General features: G+C 43.8%; 1 protein-coding gene across 3 annotated transcripts; it reads left to right on the forward strand.

The window, feature by feature from the left end:
* The first annotated feature begins 983 nt into the window (after nt 1–983).
* On the forward strand, nt 984–17,726 carry LOC129350699 (GON-4-like protein). Of its 3 annotated transcripts, XM_055018047.1 has the most exons (26): nt 985–1,329; nt 2,054–2,261; nt 2,351–2,565; nt 3,469–3,543; nt 3,638–3,688; nt 3,758–3,811; nt 4,432–4,527; nt 4,600–4,692; nt 4,782–4,943; nt 7,499–7,709; nt 7,824–7,925; nt 8,102–8,142; nt 8,245–8,354; nt 8,467–8,647; nt 8,836–8,922; nt 9,043–9,220; nt 9,305–9,455; nt 9,908–10,055; nt 10,393–10,509; nt 12,403–13,284; nt 14,413–14,490; nt 14,567–14,764; nt 14,850–14,993; nt 15,216–15,466; nt 15,626–15,728; nt 15,832–17,726. In XM_055018047.1, exons 2-26 carry the CDS (start codon nt 2,072–2,074, stop codon nt 15,934–15,936), a joined length of 4,023 nt encoding a protein of 1,340 aa, XP_054874022.1. In that variant the 5' UTR covers nt 985–1,329; nt 2,054–2,071; the 3' UTR covers nt 15,937–17,726. The 3 variants fall into 3 exon arrangements, with proteins under 3 accessions (XP_054874021.1, XP_054874020.1, XP_054874022.1); XM_055018046.1 differs by having other exon boundaries at nt 984–1,329; nt 2,049–2,261; nt 3,638–3,811; XM_055018045.1 differs by having other exon boundaries at nt 984–1,329; nt 3,638–3,811.
* Nucleotides 17,727–18,021: the final 295 nt, after the last annotated feature.

An 18,021-nucleotide genomic window follows, 5' to 3' on the forward strand; every position in this document is an offset into this window, starting at 1 on the left:
AGAGATAACCACTGATCAATATGAATATCAATTTCTGTGGAGTTATCGATCACAGACAGAACTACAAGACATTGTATCCTTCAAATTTCTCTTTTGGATGTTTTGTGCTTTTGTAGTGAGACAATATCTAATTTACATATTCAAACAGGAAATTTCAGAAAATACTCGTGTCTTTTTTTTGAGACAGTTTATCATTTTCATATATATATCTATATATCTTTCTATCTCTCTCTATATATATAGATAGATATAGATAGATAGGGCTGCACAGTGGTGTAGTGGTTAGCACTTTCGCCTTGCAGTGAGAAGATCCCTTCGCGTCCCGACTTTCCCTTTCTGCATGGAGTTTGCATGTTCTCCCTGTGCATGCGTGGGTTTTCTCCAGGTACTCCGGCTTCCTCCCACAGTCCAAAAATATGCTGAGGTTAACTGATCATTCTAAATTGCCCGTAGGTGTGAATGTGAGAGTGATTGTTTGTCTCTGTATGTGGCCCTGCGACAGACTGGCGACCTGTCTAGGGTGTCCCCTGCCTTCGCCCGAGTCAGCTGGGATAGACTCCAGCCCCCCCGCGACCCTAATGAGGATTAAGCGGTGTATAGATAATGGATGGATGGATATATATATATATATATATATATATATATATATATATATATATATATATATATATATATATATATATATATATATATATATATATATGTGTGTGTGTGATTTTTTTCGATTTTATTAATTTTCTCTTTATATATATATATATATATATATATACACATACATATATATATACACATACATATATATATACACATACATATATATGTAAATGAAATTTCCTTATATTTTGTACTTTTTTCTGACATTTAATTTACTTCATTTTTGGGTAATTTCATTGCTATTTTTTGACAATTTTACACTTGGTGACGTCAACCTGCTGCCGGCGGCGACAGTGACGTTACAGGAAGTGTAGTTTTTGAAGCGGAGCTTGACGGTTGTGGCGGTCCGAGCTGCAACGGAGAAGCCTGACGGTAGAACCCGCGGTACTGTGGGCGGCGTCGTGCGTAACTGAACCAGACACTGACCGGTAAGCTACCTCCGCCTGAAGGAGCGACCTGTCACGGCAGGTTAGCCGCCTGAAGCTGGAGTTCTTTGGACACTCAGGCGGGACTGAATACGGAAATTTGGACGGAGCCGCCGGTCAGAGGCTAACCGCAGCTAACTGCTAACAGACAGCGGCTAACTCGCTGCGGTGGCTCAACACGTCGGTGTGTTACCGTGTTTGGATCCTAACAGCAGCAGAGAAGGGCTTCACAGCACCACAGAAACAAACCGTAAGTCTCCCTGCAGCCTCCAGAGCTCTATTTAGATCCAGTTAATATCGTTTTATTTATTTTATAGTTTAACTGGCAAACTACCAGACACAGAAACCAGCTAATTTTGATCTGTTGTTGACAACAGTCAAAAAATGTTAAATTCCACGAAATGCATGACAATTAATAATCTGTCAAAAATCATCCAAAAGAATGAATAAAACCTAAAAAGATAATAAGGCATTAAATTGAATGCAGTGTTAATAAAAAATATAAGTATACCCAAATATGTTAATAAAACTTACACACCGTTCTAAAAAAAAATTGATAGAGTATCCTAAAGATGCAAGAAAATGCTAAAAAAAAAAAACGTCTCAAAATGTAATTGAAGCAAATATGTATCCAAAAGATATTAATTAAAGATGTAAAAATAAATCAATAAGGTAAAGTATGAAGTCTGAGTGGCCCATGGCAGGCTGTACAACTATTAACAAACTGCTTAAACAATAATTCAACTTCCAGAGTTAGACACAGAAGAAGAAAACTAGAAAATACGTTTGAAAAATTCCAAACATTTTTATTGGAATCCCCTTATACAGGTAAAAGCTAAATTTAATAGACGTCACCTGAAACCAGTTTATTCCTGTCATCTGTCTGTTCTACTCAGTAGTTCACTGTTTAGTTCTTTAAATGTTATCAGATGATATTTATATCACAGTATTGATGTCACTGTTTCTGAGGTCAGAGGTCATGTTTCTCCACGATGAACGCGGCCCGCAAACGCCTCAAACTCAGTACGTCCAAACTGCAGTCTGCCACCGACACCAGCTCCCATGATGCTCTGCTGCTTCCTCCTACAACTCCTGCAGGGGGTGGAGCCGAGGAGGCGGCGGAGGAGGGATACCTGCTGGTCATGGAGAACACCACCGACTCCAGCCTCGTCATCACTATGGGTAACGCACAAAACGTCCTCACAGGTCAGAAATGTCCTCAAAAGGCAGGTATGTCCCTCCTGAATGACTGCGGTTGTCTGTTGTCTCAGAGGACAGCCAGGTGGAGGTGAAGGCGGCGAGGAGGAAGGCAGCTAGGAAGAGGAGCAGGAAAGTGACTAATGATGAGGAGAGTGGCAGAGCCTCGGAGAGCGAGGAGGAGGAGGCAGGAGTGGACGTGGAGATTGACAGACAGCTGGACCAGTCACTGGAGACAAAGTCCAAACAACACAACCTGACCACTGTGAACGTCAGAAACATCATCCACGTGAGTGAACACCGGATTATGTTCAGTAGAGACGTGTATTATTCTCTGCTCAAAATAGTCTGTTAATTAAACTGATTTTTGCCATGTGCAGCTGCAGCTAATTTTCATCTGTTGTTCATAATGTTATCGAGGGGAATAGTGATAAAATAAAAACTAAATAAGATTAATAAATCCATCTCTTCATACACCACTTAATCCTCTGTTGGGGTGCAGACTCAGGGCAAAGGCAGGGTTCACCTGGACAGGTCAAGCACACTCACATTCACACCAACAGACAGTTTAGAATCTGTTAAACTCAGCATGTCTTTGGCCTGTGGGAGGAAGACGGAGAACTCAGCAGGGAGAACATGGAAGCTTCACACAGAAAGATCCCAGAACCAGGCTAGGATGCAAACCAGGGATCTCCTAGCTGTGAGGCGAGGGTGCTAACAAACAGAGCCACACTACAGCTCCAAATAAATAAATAAATATACGTTAGCATCTGGACTGATAGTGTTAAAAATAATCTAATATTATGGCAACACAGCAGAGTCAGCTTTACAATCTGGATTTAACTGTCTGTCAGGCAGTGTTACAGGAGCTGTGGTTAAACAGCAAGTCAGGATTAACCAGATATTGGCCTGACAGTTTGCTCTAGTTCAGCCTGACAGGTAGCCTTGCAGTTCATCTGACTGACAGTTAGTCTGATCTGGACCAGGTTATTCTCCCAGAGTAACTGAGCCTGAACTATGTTGAATGGTGCTTTATGGGCCAGAAGCAAGATGACAGTTAGTCAGGCTAACTAAAGTAATCCTGGATTATCTGGTTAAGTGCTGCAACACCAAACAAACAGAACAGGATTTCGATGCTGTGACGATTCTGTCAGGATGTTTTGAATTTTAATGTTTGACCTTTGACCTGCAGGAGGTGATCACTAACGAGCATGTGGTGGCCATGATGAAAGCCGCCATCAACGAGACGGAGGCCGTCCCTCCCTTTGTGAGTTTCCATCTGTCGTCCAATCAGAATGCTCAGAACCACCATGAGGTGTTTCACCTGTTTTTACTTATGAAGGTGTTTTTCCTCTCTTCAGGAGCCTAAAATGACTCGATCCAAGTTTAAAGAGGTGGTGGAGAAAGGAGTGGTGAGTCTGTTCACAGTCCATCATCTTAAATCACGGCGGACAGATTCTAAATCTTCTGTTTCCTGTCAGGTGATTCCAGCCTGGAACATTTCTCCCATCAAGAAGACCAGTGACGCCCACAAGGTAAAGGTCAGAGGTCAAACAGGACACCGCTGACCTGTTGTTTATTTGACTGTCCTTCAGCACACATTTCCAGTATTTCACTAACCTGAAGCAATGTTTAATAGCTTTTAAAATAATCTTTAAGCTCAAAATATTTTTTACACATTTAAATAACACTGAGAAATTGTCTAATTTTTAACATAATTTGCATTTTTTGAACACTTAAAACCATTTTATGATATGACATTTACCACTGACATAACTGAACACAAATCTGTTTTAATTGTTAACATTTTTAAGCATTTTTTAAAATATCTGAATATGCTATTAAACAGTGTGCTCCTCAAGAAACTACATGCTTTGTATGTTTTATTAAGATTTTTTTTTAAACAGGTGAAATCTTGTTTTATTTACATCCTTACAGTTTAAAAATAAACTGTAAAAAAGTTTTCTCAGAGTTTTATCAAAGATTTTAATAAATTCAACACTTTAGAAAAACATCTTGTTTTAACAGAAATAAGATTTTTTGTGTTAAACACATTTGAAAGAATTCAAATCATGTTTGATCGTTTTAAATTTGAACCATTAAATCTTGTTTGTGCTGGTTGACATTAATTTCAAGTAAAGCTGTTTGTCTTCAGGCTCCTCAGTTTGTGGATATTCCTCTGGCTGAAGAAGACTCCTCTGATGAAGAGTACCGCCCAGACGAGGAGGATGAGGATGAGACGGCTGAAGATGTGAGGCCCTGCTCTGATTGGCTGCACCGTATTCTCATGCTCATGATTAATTATTGATCGGTGTGTTTGCAGACGTTCCAGGAGAGCGACATGGAGAGCACAACTTCGTCACCCAGAGGGAGTCGCCTAAGCCGAGTGGATGAGGAGAGCTGCAGCCCCTGGCAGGTAACTGCTGCTTATCATCCAACATCCACCATCGGTCGGATATATGATAACAAACCTACATGACGCTCTGCTGATGTTCCTCCTCTCAGAGTTCTCGAAGCCGATCCAGGCGTTTGAGGGCAGGGCCTGTCTCAATGGGACCTCCCCCTCCACCCAAAGCCCCACCTCCTAAAGCTGTGACTGACCGCACATTCCTGGAGAAGCTTCATGCTGTGGAGGAGGAGCTAGCTGTTTGTATGGAGCCCTACCAGGTAATTCCAAACAATTGTACCTAACAGAACAACCAAGATGAACTACATGTGAGCTTTGAGACCATTTAAAAGATCTTCAGGACTGGATGATAGATACAGTGGTATGTAAAAGTTTGGGCACCCCTGATAATTTTCAAGATTTTCCTTTATAAATCACTGGTTGTTCAGATCAGCAATTTCAGTTAAATATATCATATAGCAGACGAACACAGTGATATTTGAGAAGTGAAATGAAGTTTATAGGATTTACAGAAAGTGTGCAATAATTATTTAAACAAAAGTAGGCAGGTGCATAAATTTGGGCACCCTTGTTGTTTTATTGATTTGAATACCTTTAGCACTAATTATTGGAACACAAAATGTGTTTGGTAAGCTCATTGACCCTTGACCTACATACACAGGTGAAACCAATCATGATAAAGGGTATTTAAGGTGGCCAATTGCAAGTTGTTCTCCTCTTTGCATCTTCTCTGAAGAGTGGCAACATGGGAGCCTCAAAACAACTGTCAAATGACCTGAAAGCAAAGATTGTTCAACATCATGGTTTAGGGGAAGGATATAAAAAGCTAGCTCAGAGATTTCAGCTGTCAGTTTCCACTGTGAGGAACATAGTGAGGAAATGGAAGACCACAGGCACAGTTCTAGTTAAGGCCCGGAGTGACAGGCCAAGAAAAATCTCAGATAAGCAGAGGTGAAGGATGGTGAGAACAGTCAAACTCAACCCACAGACCAGCTCCAAAGACCTACAACATGATCTTGCTGCAGATGGTGTCACTGTGCATCATTCAACTATTCAGTGCACTTTGCACAAGGGGATGCTGTATGGGAGAGTTATGCAGAAGAAGCCTTTTCTGTGCACATGCCACAAACAGAGTCGCTTCAGGTATGCTAAAGCACATTTGGACAAGCCAGCTTCATTTTGGAATAAGGTGCTGTGGACTGATGAAACTAAAATTGAGTTATTTGGACATAACAAGGGGCGGTATGCATGGTGGATGAAGAACACAGCATTCCAAGACAAACACTTGCTACCCACAGTAAAATTTGGTGGTGGTTCCATCATGCTGTGGGGCTGTGTGGCCAGTGCAGGTACTGGTAATCTCGTTAAAGTTGAAGGTCGCATGGATTCCAGTCAGTATCAGCAGATTCTTGCGAACGATGTTCAAGAATCAGTGACAAAGTTGAAGTTGCGCCGGGGCTGGACACTTCAACAAGACAACGACCCTAAACACTGCTCAAATTCTACTAAGGCATTCATGCAGAGCAACAAGTACAACGTTGTGGAATGGCCATCTCAGTCCCCAGACCTGAATATTATTGAAAATCTGTGGTGTGATTTAAAGCGGGCTGTCCATGCTCGGAAACCATCAAACCTGACTGAACTGGAGATGTTTTGTAAAGAACAATGGTCAAAAATACCTTCAACCAGAATCCAGACCCTCATTGGAAGCTATAGGAAGCATTTAGAGGCTGTTATTTCTGCAAAAGGAGGATCTACTAAATATTGATGTAATTTTTCTGTTGGGGTGCCCAAATTTATGCACCTGCCTACTTTTGTTTAAATAATTATTGCACACTTTCTGTAAATCCTATAAACTTCATTTCACTTCTCAAATATCACTGTGTTCGTCTGCTATATGATATATTTAACTGAAATTGCTGATCCAAACAACCAGTGATTTATAAAGGAAAATCTTGAAAATTATCAGGGGTGCCCAAACTTTCACATACCACTGTATTTAGAACCAGTTGGTGGATCTTCGGGACCAGTTAGTTGATCTTCAGGCCCAGTTGTTACATCTTTGGGACCAGGTAGTTGATCTTGAGGACCAATAGGTAGATCTGTATTACCAGTTGGTAGATCTTTGGGATCAGTCAGTAGATCTGTAGGACAAGTCGGTAGATCAGAAGGACCAATCCACAGATTTATAGAACCAGTTGTACATCTGTAGGTCCAGTTGGTAGATCTTTAGGACCAGTTGGTAGACCTATGATACCAGTTGGTAGATCTTGAGGACCAGTAGGTGTATCTATAGGACCAGGTGATAGATCTATGGAGCCAGTAAGTAGATGTTTGGGACCAGTTGGTAGATCTTTAGGACCAGTTGGTAGATCTGAAGGACCAGTTGGTAGATCTTTAGGACCAGTTGGTATATCTATGGGACCAGTTGGTAGTTCTGTAGAACCAGTTGGTAGATCTTTATGACCAGTTGGTATATCTATGGGACCAGTTAGTAGATCTTGAGGACCAGTTGGTGTGTCTGTAGGACCACTTGGTAGATCTGTAGGACCAGTAGATAGATCTATGTAACCAGTTAGTAGGTCTTGAGGACCAGTTGGTAGATCTATAGGACCAGTTGGTAGGTCTGTAGAACCAGTTGGTAGATCTTTGGGACCAGATGGTAGATCTATAGGAACAGTTAGTAGATCAATAGGACCATTTGTTAGCTCTTTAGGGCCAGTTGGTAGATCTGAAGGACCAGTTGGTAGATCAGTAGGACTACTTGGTAGAGAGTGATTTGATAATGGTTATTGATTATCAGTCTCCCTGTCAGCCTTTGTCTGAGTCAGAGGATGAGGCAGGTCTGATGGCGTACCGGACTCGGTCCAAGCGTCCTCTCCGGGACATCCCACTCGGACAGCTGGAGGCGGAGCTCCGTGCTCCTGACATCACACCTGACATGTATGACTCCAGCTCCGCCCACGAGGACAGGGAGTGGACTGATTGGCTGAGAGGCCTGATGACCTCAGACATGGACAACGAAGGTGAGCGTTGTAAATGTTGTATGGACTCTCAACAACAAGCAGGTCCACATGTGACTCCAGTCTCTACAATCAGCCTCTGTAGCCTCCTTCTCTCTAACTGTCTGTCTCTATCAGAGGAGTGTGACGATGAAGATGATCCAGAGTACAACTTCCTGGCTGATAATGATGAACCTGATCTGGAGGATTACCGTGACGACAAGGCTGTCCGCATCACTAGTCAGTACACACACATACACACAGGCAGAGCTCTTTTATTGATGATCAGAGCTAAATTGATCAGTCTGTCACTTGATGAGCTGATCAACAGGAATCATTCAGAAGGTGCTCAGCTGTTTGACTGATCAATGGCTGACCAGTAAGTGACAACTGATGTTGGTTTGCTCTTTCTGCAGAGAAGGAGGTGAACGAGTTGATGGAGGAGCTCTTTGAAACGGTATAAACACTCATCATATCTGCATTTACCTGTTCATCAGCACACCAACACCTGTCACCTGTTCATCAGTACACCAACACCCTTCACCTGTGTGTATTTCAGCTAAAAGAGGACCTGGCTGGACAGGAGGTGGACGATGAAGGCCATGAGGAAGAGGAGGAGCCACAGGAGGAAACACAAATTGTACAGACACACGCACAGCAGCAGCACACGTATGTAACCCAACATACACACAGCAGCAGTAGCACACATACGTAATCCAACACACACACACACCAGCAGCAGCACATGTATGTAACACGTGTTTGTGTGTTTGTGCTTCAGAGCGGTGGCTGAAGACGAGCAGGAGGATGGACCAATCACAGGGCAGCGTACTGTGAAGCAGCAGCTGGCTTTGATCAGGAGGAGACAGACACACACACCGAATAACACACATTGTACAGAACCGCACACACTGAGGCTGAACGCACAACAGAAGACACGCCTGCAGCAGCAGCTACAGCAGGTACACACCTGTACACAGCTGTACACAACAGTTACAGTTATAGTACAAGTACCAGGAAGAAGTTCCACCATAGGTGATAAATGAAGCAGGTTAACAGACTGACAGCGGGATAAAAGCACAGACACTTTGGCTACACACTGTCTGTCGCTCACCTGTTTCTGTCTGTGTCTCACCGGTCTGTCTCTCAGCACGTCCAGCTGCTGACTCAGGTCCACCTGTTGTCTTCACCTGTGTCCAAACTGCAGAGTGAGGCTGAGACTAGCCGACAGTTCCTGGTAACTCACAGTAACACCTCCTAATCTGGATGGTTGATTATTACTTGTATTTTGTATTCAGTTATTTATCATGTCTGTGTTTCTGATTGTGATCTGTTTGTTTCCATGGCGACCCGTCAGTTTGAGCTGAACATTTTGGCACAGCGTGGCGAGTTGATCCGGTCTGCAGATCGCCCTGGTTTCTGCAGCGTATTCAGGGCCTCCAACCTGCAGGGGGCGCTGCAGCTGCTGGAGGAGCTGCGTCAGGCTCCCATCAGCTACCAGCCGCAGCTCCGCCCACCAGACGCCAGAGGATACAGTGAGTAACCTGCAGCAATGCATCATGGGAGGAGCAGCAGGTTGTCATGGCGGCTCTAACGCTGCCTCTCTGGCTCTGTTTCAGTGCGATCCTTCCCCGTCATGCCGGCTGAGCTGGCCTGGATCTTTGCCACCCGTCCAGTCTTCCTCTACCCAGAGCTGCTGCCCTGCGCCAGCCTCGACCCCAACCTGTACTGCCCCCGCAGGACGGCAGCATTCACTGCAGCCGAGGACTGGTAAACACTCACTGCTAACACCTGTTGGAGGACAAAAAGTTCAAATATGAACCAAACTGTGTTTGTCAGAACTGGTCTGAGTTTTAGACTATCAGACTGAGAACATGAGGCTGATTCTCAGAACTTTTACCCTCTGAAGCTCAAAACCCAGCAGCAGGTCTCACAAATGTGTTTTCTTTAAATCTCCAAAATGACACAGTTTATTAGCCAGAGATTCTGATTCCTGTCATTATGAGTGCTACTGACAGAAGACATGTCTGAGTTCTGAGTTCTTCATGTTGTTTTGTTTCCATGGAGCTGCAGGTCTTTAGATTGTAGGGAAAAAGGAACCGCACTGTGGAAAAATGAGACAGGAACTGCTCAGAGTTCAGAGGATTAAAGGATGAAGTGTTAGTACTGTGGACCACATTACAATAATGTGTGTGTCTGTGTGTGTCTGTGTGGGTCCTCAGCCTGCTGGTACTCGGCCTCAGGAACATGGAAGGATCATGTGACCCTCCAAAGCTGGTGTCTCAGTTCCTGCTGAGGAAGACTTTGGTCCAAGTACGACGAAGAATCTTGCAGTGTTGCAGACCTGGTTTCCCTGACAACATCGTCAAGGTAACGTACACACACAGTGTTTGTAGTGTAACTCTGACAGTCATGTCAAACAGTTTATATCTGTGGATTTGTTCTGGTCAAACAGAACTTTGTGCTGCTGAATAAATGGTCAAACATTGATGTTAGTATTTGTTTCATGTTCTCGTGTGGAGCTGCAGGTCAGCAGACTCTTTTAACCCTTTGATGCACAACATTGGTCAAAAGTGGCCCATATTCAATTAAATAAAGTTTAAATTAAACCCAGTGAGACAGATATCAGACTAGATTTTCTCTTTTTCTGTGGCGTGATGAGTCTGAGATTACTTATTCGTTGATTGATGCTGCTCTGTGTCTGCAGGCCTTCAGGTATCAGCGGCTGCTCTGGTCGATGCCGGTGGCCTGTCGTCATGTGGATCCAGCAGAGCGGCGCCCCCCTGTGGAGAGAGAGGAGAGCGTCATGCCTCTGTGGCTGGTGGTAGGAAAACAGTCATCTGGTTTCATGTGAATCACTAAATATTTATGCTTTGGTGCTGATGATCAAGGAAGAGCAAAAAATATTTGTGTCAGTCAAAATCAGCCGATGTGCTTTTTGTGATTACCGTATTTTTCGGACTATAAGTTTCTCCGGAGTATAAGTCGCACCAGTCGAAAAAGGCATCATGAAGAAGAAAAAAACATATATAAGTCACACTGGAGTATAAGTTATAATAATAACAATAGAATAAAGAACAACAGGCTGAATAGGTGTACAGTATGTTCACGTAACATATTAACAGTTATTCAGATACACTATAGCATTAAGAACATAACAGGGAGGATGAATAGGAAGAATAAAAATAAAGTTGCGAGTCCAAAAAGCAAGATACCGTTAATATAGGAAAATCTTTGGACAAAACAAGACATTTGAGGAAACTGATCCACATTTTTCACCATTTTCTGACATTTTAGAGACCAAGCAGATATTTTAGTTGCATCTGTAGTTGGAGTGTTTCCTGACTGGCTGTAGTTGAGGTGTTTCCTGATTGACTGTAGTTGAGGTGTTTCCTGACTGGCTGTAGTTGAGGTGTTTGCTGACTGGCTGTAGTTGAGGTGTTTCCTGATTGACTGTAGTTGAGGTGTTTCCTGACTGGCTGTAGTTGAGGTGTTTGCTGACTGGCTGTAGTTGAGGTGTTTGCTGACTGGCTGTAGTTGAGGTGTTTGCTGACTGGCTGTAGTTGAGGTGTTTCCTGATTGACTGTAGTTGAGGTGTTTCCTGATTGACTGTAGATGAGGTGTTTCCTGATTGACTGTAGTTGAGGTGTTTGCTGACTGGCTGTAGTTGAGGTGTTTCCTGATTGACTGTAGTTGAGGTGTTTCCTGACTGGCTGTAGTTGAGGTGTTTGCTGACTGGCTGTAGTTGAGGTGTTTGCTGACTGGCTGTAGTTGGAGTGTTTCCTGACTGGCTGTAGTTGAGGTGTTTCCTGATTGACTGTAGTTGAGGTGTTTCCTGACTGGCTGTAGTTGAGGTGTTTGCTGACTGGCTGTAGTTGAGGTGTTTCCTGATTGACTGTAGTTGAGGTGTTTCCTGACTGGCTGTAGTTGAGGTGTTTGCTGACTGGCTGTAGTTGAGGTGTTTCCTGATTGACTGTAGTTGAGGTGTTTCCTGACTGGCTGTAGTTGAGGTGTTTGCTGACTGGCTGTAGTTGAGGTGTTTGCTGACTGGCTGTAGTTGAGGTGTTTGCTGACTGGCTGTAGTTGAGGTGTTTCCTGATTGACTGTAGTTGAGGTGTTTCCTGATTGACTGTAGATGAGGTGTTTCCTGATTGACTGTAGTTGAGGTGTTTGCTGACTGGCTGTAGTTGAGGTGTTTCCTGATTGACTGTAGTTGAGGTGTTTCCTGACTGGCTGTAGTTGAGGTGTTTGCTGACTGGCTGTAGTTGAGGTGTTTGCTGACTGGCTGTAGTTGAGGTGTTTGCTGACTGGCTGTAGTTGAGGTGTTTCCTGATTGACTGTAGTTGAGGTGTTTCCTGATTGACTGTAGTTGAGGTGTTTCCTGATTGACTGTAGATGAGGTGTTTCCTGATTGACTGTAGTTGAGGTGTTTCCTGATTGACTGTAGTTGAGGTGTTTCCTGATTGACTGTAGTTGAGGTGTTTCCTGACTGGCCGTAGTTGAGGTGTTTGCTGACTGGCTGTAGTTGAGGTGTTTCCTGATTGACTTTAGTTGAGGTGTTTGCTGACTGGCTGTAGTTGAGGTGTTTCCTGATTGACTTTAGTTGAGGTGTTTGCTGACTGGCTGTAGTTGAGTTGTTTCCTGACTGGCTACAGATATTTGTATCGGTTATAAGCTTATCAGGTCTCAGCAGGTAATGATGTCTGTTTGCTCTCAGCGGAGTCTTCCCGTCATCTTCCCGACCATCAGCCGCTACAACGATCCTTCTGGCTCCACCCCTGAGGCGCCGCCCTCCTGCAGGGAGGGCGTGGTCCGTCAGAGTCAGCTGACCTTCCTACGCTCCGCCCCCAGCAGCTACAGCTTCCCCCCCAGCTGCCAGTACCCGCCCCGCCTCCCAGATCACCTGGGCTTCAGACGAATCGGCTTCGTGCTGCTGCAGCAGCCCCTCCCCCATCCACCCACCGGTTCCTCCCCATCACCTCCTCCTGCTGACTTCTCCCCATCACCTCCTCCTGCTGACTTCTCCCCATCACCTCCTCCTGCTAACTTCTCCCCATCACCTCCTCCTGCTGACTTCTCCCCATCACCTCCTCCTGCTGACTTCTCCTCATCACCTCCTCCTGCTGACTTCTCCTCATCACCTCCGCCTCCACGAGCACCACTCCAACGCCTCCTGCAGACCAGAACTGACAACCCTGCCAACATCACACCCTCCTCCATCTCTACAGCAACCAGAGAGCGAATCAGACGCCATTGTCAGATGCTGGCATGTCTGAGGAGGAGCAGGGTGACTCCGCCTCCTGCTGGGAGAGATGCCCTGAACACCACACTGCCACCTCCTCCTGAAGGCCCCTCATCTTTACCGCTGTTGGCAGATGATGTCATCAGAGTGAAGGAAGAAGAAGAAGAGGAGGAGGAGGAAGAGGAGGGCGACATCCGCCTGACTTTGTCTGAATCTTCGTCCAGCGCTGCAGGAAGTGATGATGACCTGGAGGAGGCAGAGCCAGACAGGAAGCAAGAACAGACTCTGCCATCCAGAGAAAAAGAGGATAGAGGAACATCTTCAGATGAATCCAGAGCGTCTGTCGTCCAGCTGCAGGTAAGCATGCAGATTTTGTTCACGTGTCCCTGCTTTCAAAAACCAACAGGAACAAGAACCAAAAACAGAAGTCCAGGAAAGACAAACTTTATTGAAAATTCAGGCTCCAAAGTAGAAACTCAGTGAAACTAAACCGAGTCCAGCTGTGATTTCCAATCAGTCTAACTGATGAACATGGTTCTAAAATGAACCGTGAATAGCAGAACTTTCTCAGTTCTGGACCTATGGACTGAGTCTATCTATGTCTGCATCATGGACCACATTCAAAGGAATTGAGCAGAGGAAGCGAAAAATCTGACTGTGAGACTTGACAAAGATGGAAAAGGATCCAGGAAGATCAGTGAGCAACTAAAAACCAATCAGGAGGTATAAAAGGAGCCATAGTTCCACTAATCAGAGCTCCTAAAATGACTTCACAGACACTGACCTACTTTGACAGTTTAGTTGTGAGAAACAGACGGCAGCTGCTTCAGATTTGCTACAGGGGATATGAATGGAAGTCTTTGTTTGTGTGAAGATCAGACAGTGTGAAGGACATTTCAATTAGAACAATCAGGACAATTCGGAACATCAACCTCTATGGATGGAGGACAAGAAAAAAACATCTGTTGCTGCTCAGAACTAAACTTCCAGATGAAAGTTTGCTAAAGAACATGAAAGTAGCCTGATAAATGTTGGAGGACATTCTTTGGTCAGATGAAGATAAATGAGTTGGGTTCAGATGGAGTCCAGCATGTTTGGTGTGAACCTGACCAGGACTACCACAGTGGATGCATCGTCCTGACAGTGAAGCATGGAGGTGGAAGTGTGATGATATGAGGCTGAACAAGTGACTTTTGTTCCTGTTGTTGAGCCAGAATTTTTAATCTAGGACATCTAAACTGTTAGTTTTAATTTGACATCTTAGCAAATACTCTACTGTTCTACTAACAAGTAATCTGATTACTGTAATGTGCTACAATCATTTAAGTGAAATTGCACTTCACTGTTTACTACTAATTAGAAAAATCATCGCCTCCTATATTCAGATTTATTTTTCCAACCGCTTTAATAATCTGAAAGTTCTACATCAGATGATGAGTGTAGAAATAGTCCATATGTTTACCGATCCGGTGTGTGTGTTTCCAGGAGGAGGCGGAGTCAGCTGACAGCGATGGAGATGATCAGTCGGAGGATGTGGCCTTCGCTCAGGACTACCTGCACAGAGTGAGCTCTTATTCTGACATTCACTTCATTCATCACTTTTATTTTCCCAAACACTGACCTGTGTGTTTCCTGTCAGGTGTGTGATGCCATACAGGTGAGCACCGGACTCCCGGAGCAGCTGCTGCAGGTTCTGGATGAGTTTTCAGCTGCGGGGCCCCAGGAGGCCCCTGACGTTCTGTACAGCAAACTGAGCAGCATCCTGCAGCCATGGCCTCAGTTGCTCAGAGACTTCGCTGCATTTCTGAACTGCAGACAGGCGCAGCGCTGCAGTCTGGTGCGTGACATCACTCTGACATCACTGTGAGGTCACTCAGGTGCTTGTGTTAACCCCTCCTCTTCTCCTTCTTCTCCTTTGGTAGCTGTTGGAGCAGCAGCTGTTTGAACGCAGCCGACGGTTTCTTCGGCGACTGAGACGGAGCCTGGGAGAAAGCTCCGCCCCCTACCAGCAGGTGGTGTCAGTGTTGCAGGGAAGCCCTGCCCCCTCACCTGAAGACATGGACCAGGTATCAGCTGATCATCAGTTTAAATATTTCATCTTACTACAAGTCTAATCAAATTATCAATAATTGGCTGATTGTTGGCCTAATGGATTGAATGATCAATCAGCGTTTCTGCTGATCGATCGATCGATTGATTGGTGTTTCTACTGCGTGTTATATTAATTGACTGATGACTGATTGGTGTTTGTGCTGATCCATGTTCTGATTGATTGATCATGTTCCCAGCTCTCATCTCTGCTCAGACTCCACCCACACCTGCAGCAGGAAGTCTGTGACTTCCTCTCACAGCTTCACGCCCCTTCGTTACCCAAAGCAGCCAGTGCCGACACAGACTGCATTTCCCACAATCCTCCAGACAGGAACATATTCGACCCTCAGACGGCCAATGACAGAAAGGAGAGGGCGGAGCCACGAGTTGCTGGGGCCAAAAACAACAAGATGGAGGCGAAGGGAGGAGAGGTGGTCACCTGGACACGGTAACACAAACAGACACACAAACAGACAGTATCACTGATAAACACACACAGTAACACACAGATGTTGTTGAAACGATCAGAAAACATTCTAATAATAAAAACATTCTGGAAACATGATGTAAATGTCTTCAAAACATTGAACGCTGCTGTTTGTTTTAGTGACGCAGACCGACTCATCCTGACGACGTGTCAGCAGAGAGGAGCCAATCAGAGCACATTCAGACAGGTGTCCGCCCAGCTGGGAAACAGGACAGTCCAACAGGTGTGAGGGGGCGGGGCTTCAACGTCCAGGTGTATAGCTGTGATGTCGTTCTTTTTTAAATATTAAAATGCAGACTTAAGGATGATTGTGATGTTTCCTGCAGGTTCGCCTTCGATTCAAGAACCTCATGAAGCTTTTCCACTCGACCCACAAATCCACCTGCTCCTCAGAGAATTGGCCAAGTAGACAAGACGTAGCTCCGGACTGACCAATCACAGACAGGTTCAGAGCTGACACTGATCCAGATCTGCTACAGCAGAATCGAACCTGTGACACTACAGTTACAGGATGAAGTCCAGCAGAGAAAGAACATTTGTAGAACACATTTACAGAGTTCTGGATCTGAACTTTAAAGGTTAAATCTCCTCTTCAAAGTTTTGTTCTGGAGTCCATCCTTGATGGTTCTGGAGTTACTCATACAGTTGTTCTTTCTGGACTTCTCTAGGACTTGGCCAGGTTCGGGTTAGGGTTAGCTTAACCCTTCTGCACACAGTTCAGAAACTTGAATTCAGCTCAAAGACTCCAGAACACATCACTGAGATTGAGTCCAGAACCATTTCTGCAGCAGTGTTAAAACCGCAGAACGTGTTCTATATTCAGAACCATCATTCTGGGTGTAGGGATGGCGTCACAAGGCCAGTGCTAAGCTAACTGAGAGGAACAGTTAGGACTTCTTTGGACTGTTCCTGTTCAGATCACCAGTTCTGGACCTCATTGTAGATCTCTGTTTTCAGCTGGATTCTAGAAGGAACCAGAACAGATCTGAGACAGAACGTCAAAACTCTTCAGGTTTGTTCCAGTTTTGACCCACAGGTTGGTTCCCGCAAGTCTATTTAAATGTATTTATTCTTAATTTATGTCCTCTGATGTCATAGAGGGGCAGAGTCTTGGTCACGCGATTTAGATGAGGGGCTGCAGGTTTGGTTCTCGTACCTTTGTGTTGGTTTGTTTTTGTTTTCTCGTTGCTCTGTTTCATCTTGAAGGCTCAGGTGTGACAGTTGTGTGATGTCAGCAGGTGATGGTCAGCTGATTAAACGTAAACAAACATCTGGATCTGCAGAAACAATTCAGCATCAACTAGCTCAGCAGTGAAACATCAGAAACATTTGTACTGAAGCAGTTTGTCCTACCATGATGCTCTGGGGCCTTATTTACCAGTTAGTGGAGGTTGTGCCAACGTTCTGTGAAGGTTTTGTGGAAACGTTTGTTTATTCATATTGAATACAGAATCATCAAAAAACTTTTTTACTTTTTTCAAACTGTTTTTATTTCTGTTTGTAAATGGATGTTTCTGTGTTAGAAGGAATTTTACGATGAAATTTGATGTGAAAGTAACAGATCAGCAGAAAGAAAATAAACATTTAAATCAACGTGTGTGAAATGACAAAATAACTTCATAGAGTTCTAGTTTTGTGATCATGTCATTTTGTTGGGAGAATGTCTGCATTAGATTAATGTACTAAACACACTGACAAATCTTGTACCGTAAAGATTATAAAATGAATGTCAACATCTCACTGAAACTACAGATTTCAGAAAATCATGTTCAAGCACTGAATCAGAGCTACTAGTTATTATTGTCGAGATCAATTAATCAGCTGTTTTGTCTCTAAAATGTCAGAAAAAAATTTATCTGTTTCCTCAAATATCTTGTTTTGTCCAAAGATCGTCAGTTTACTGTCACAGGAAGAGGGACGTAACCAGAAAATGTTCACGTTGGAGAAGTTGAAATGACAGAATTTACAATGTTTTTATTTAAAAATTACAAACTGATGAACTGATCACCTGAACAGCCGGCGATTCATTTATTAGCTGATGGCCAGTAAATTCATTGCTGCTGCTTTAACACAGTGACACTTTTATAAAATTGTGCTAATAAAGTGCGATTTGCAGGAAATCCATGTTAGTGCAGCTCTGCAGTAAACAAATCAACGTTTACATCTGTGCTCTTCTTTTAAGTCTGTTTTAAAATCTTGGAAATAAACTTGTTTTTGAATATTTCTGTCTTCAGTCATTAATATTTTATATTCTTTAATATTTCAATAAGTCTGAGAAATTTGAATAATATTGTAGGTTTTTAAATGAGCCACGTACATCAATGTAATCATTACAGCTACAGTTTAAATCTTGTAAATGTGTTCATTGATCTGAATCTCCGCTGCTGTTTGTTAATCTGTTAATGTGAAACAGTAATTTGGAGGCGGGGTTCAGTTTGTGATTGACAGCTGTGTTGACCAATCGTACCAATGACCTTTACGCGCCGCTGGACAAATGAGAGTAGCTCTCCGGTGTT

The sequence above is a fragment of the Amphiprion ocellaris genome, chromosome 15 (genome assembly GCF_022539595.1).
Source record: "Amphiprion ocellaris isolate individual 3 ecotype Okinawa chromosome 15, ASM2253959v1, whole genome shotgun sequence".
Lineage (NCBI taxonomy): Eukaryota > Metazoa > Chordata > Actinopteri > Pomacentridae > Amphiprion > Amphiprion ocellaris.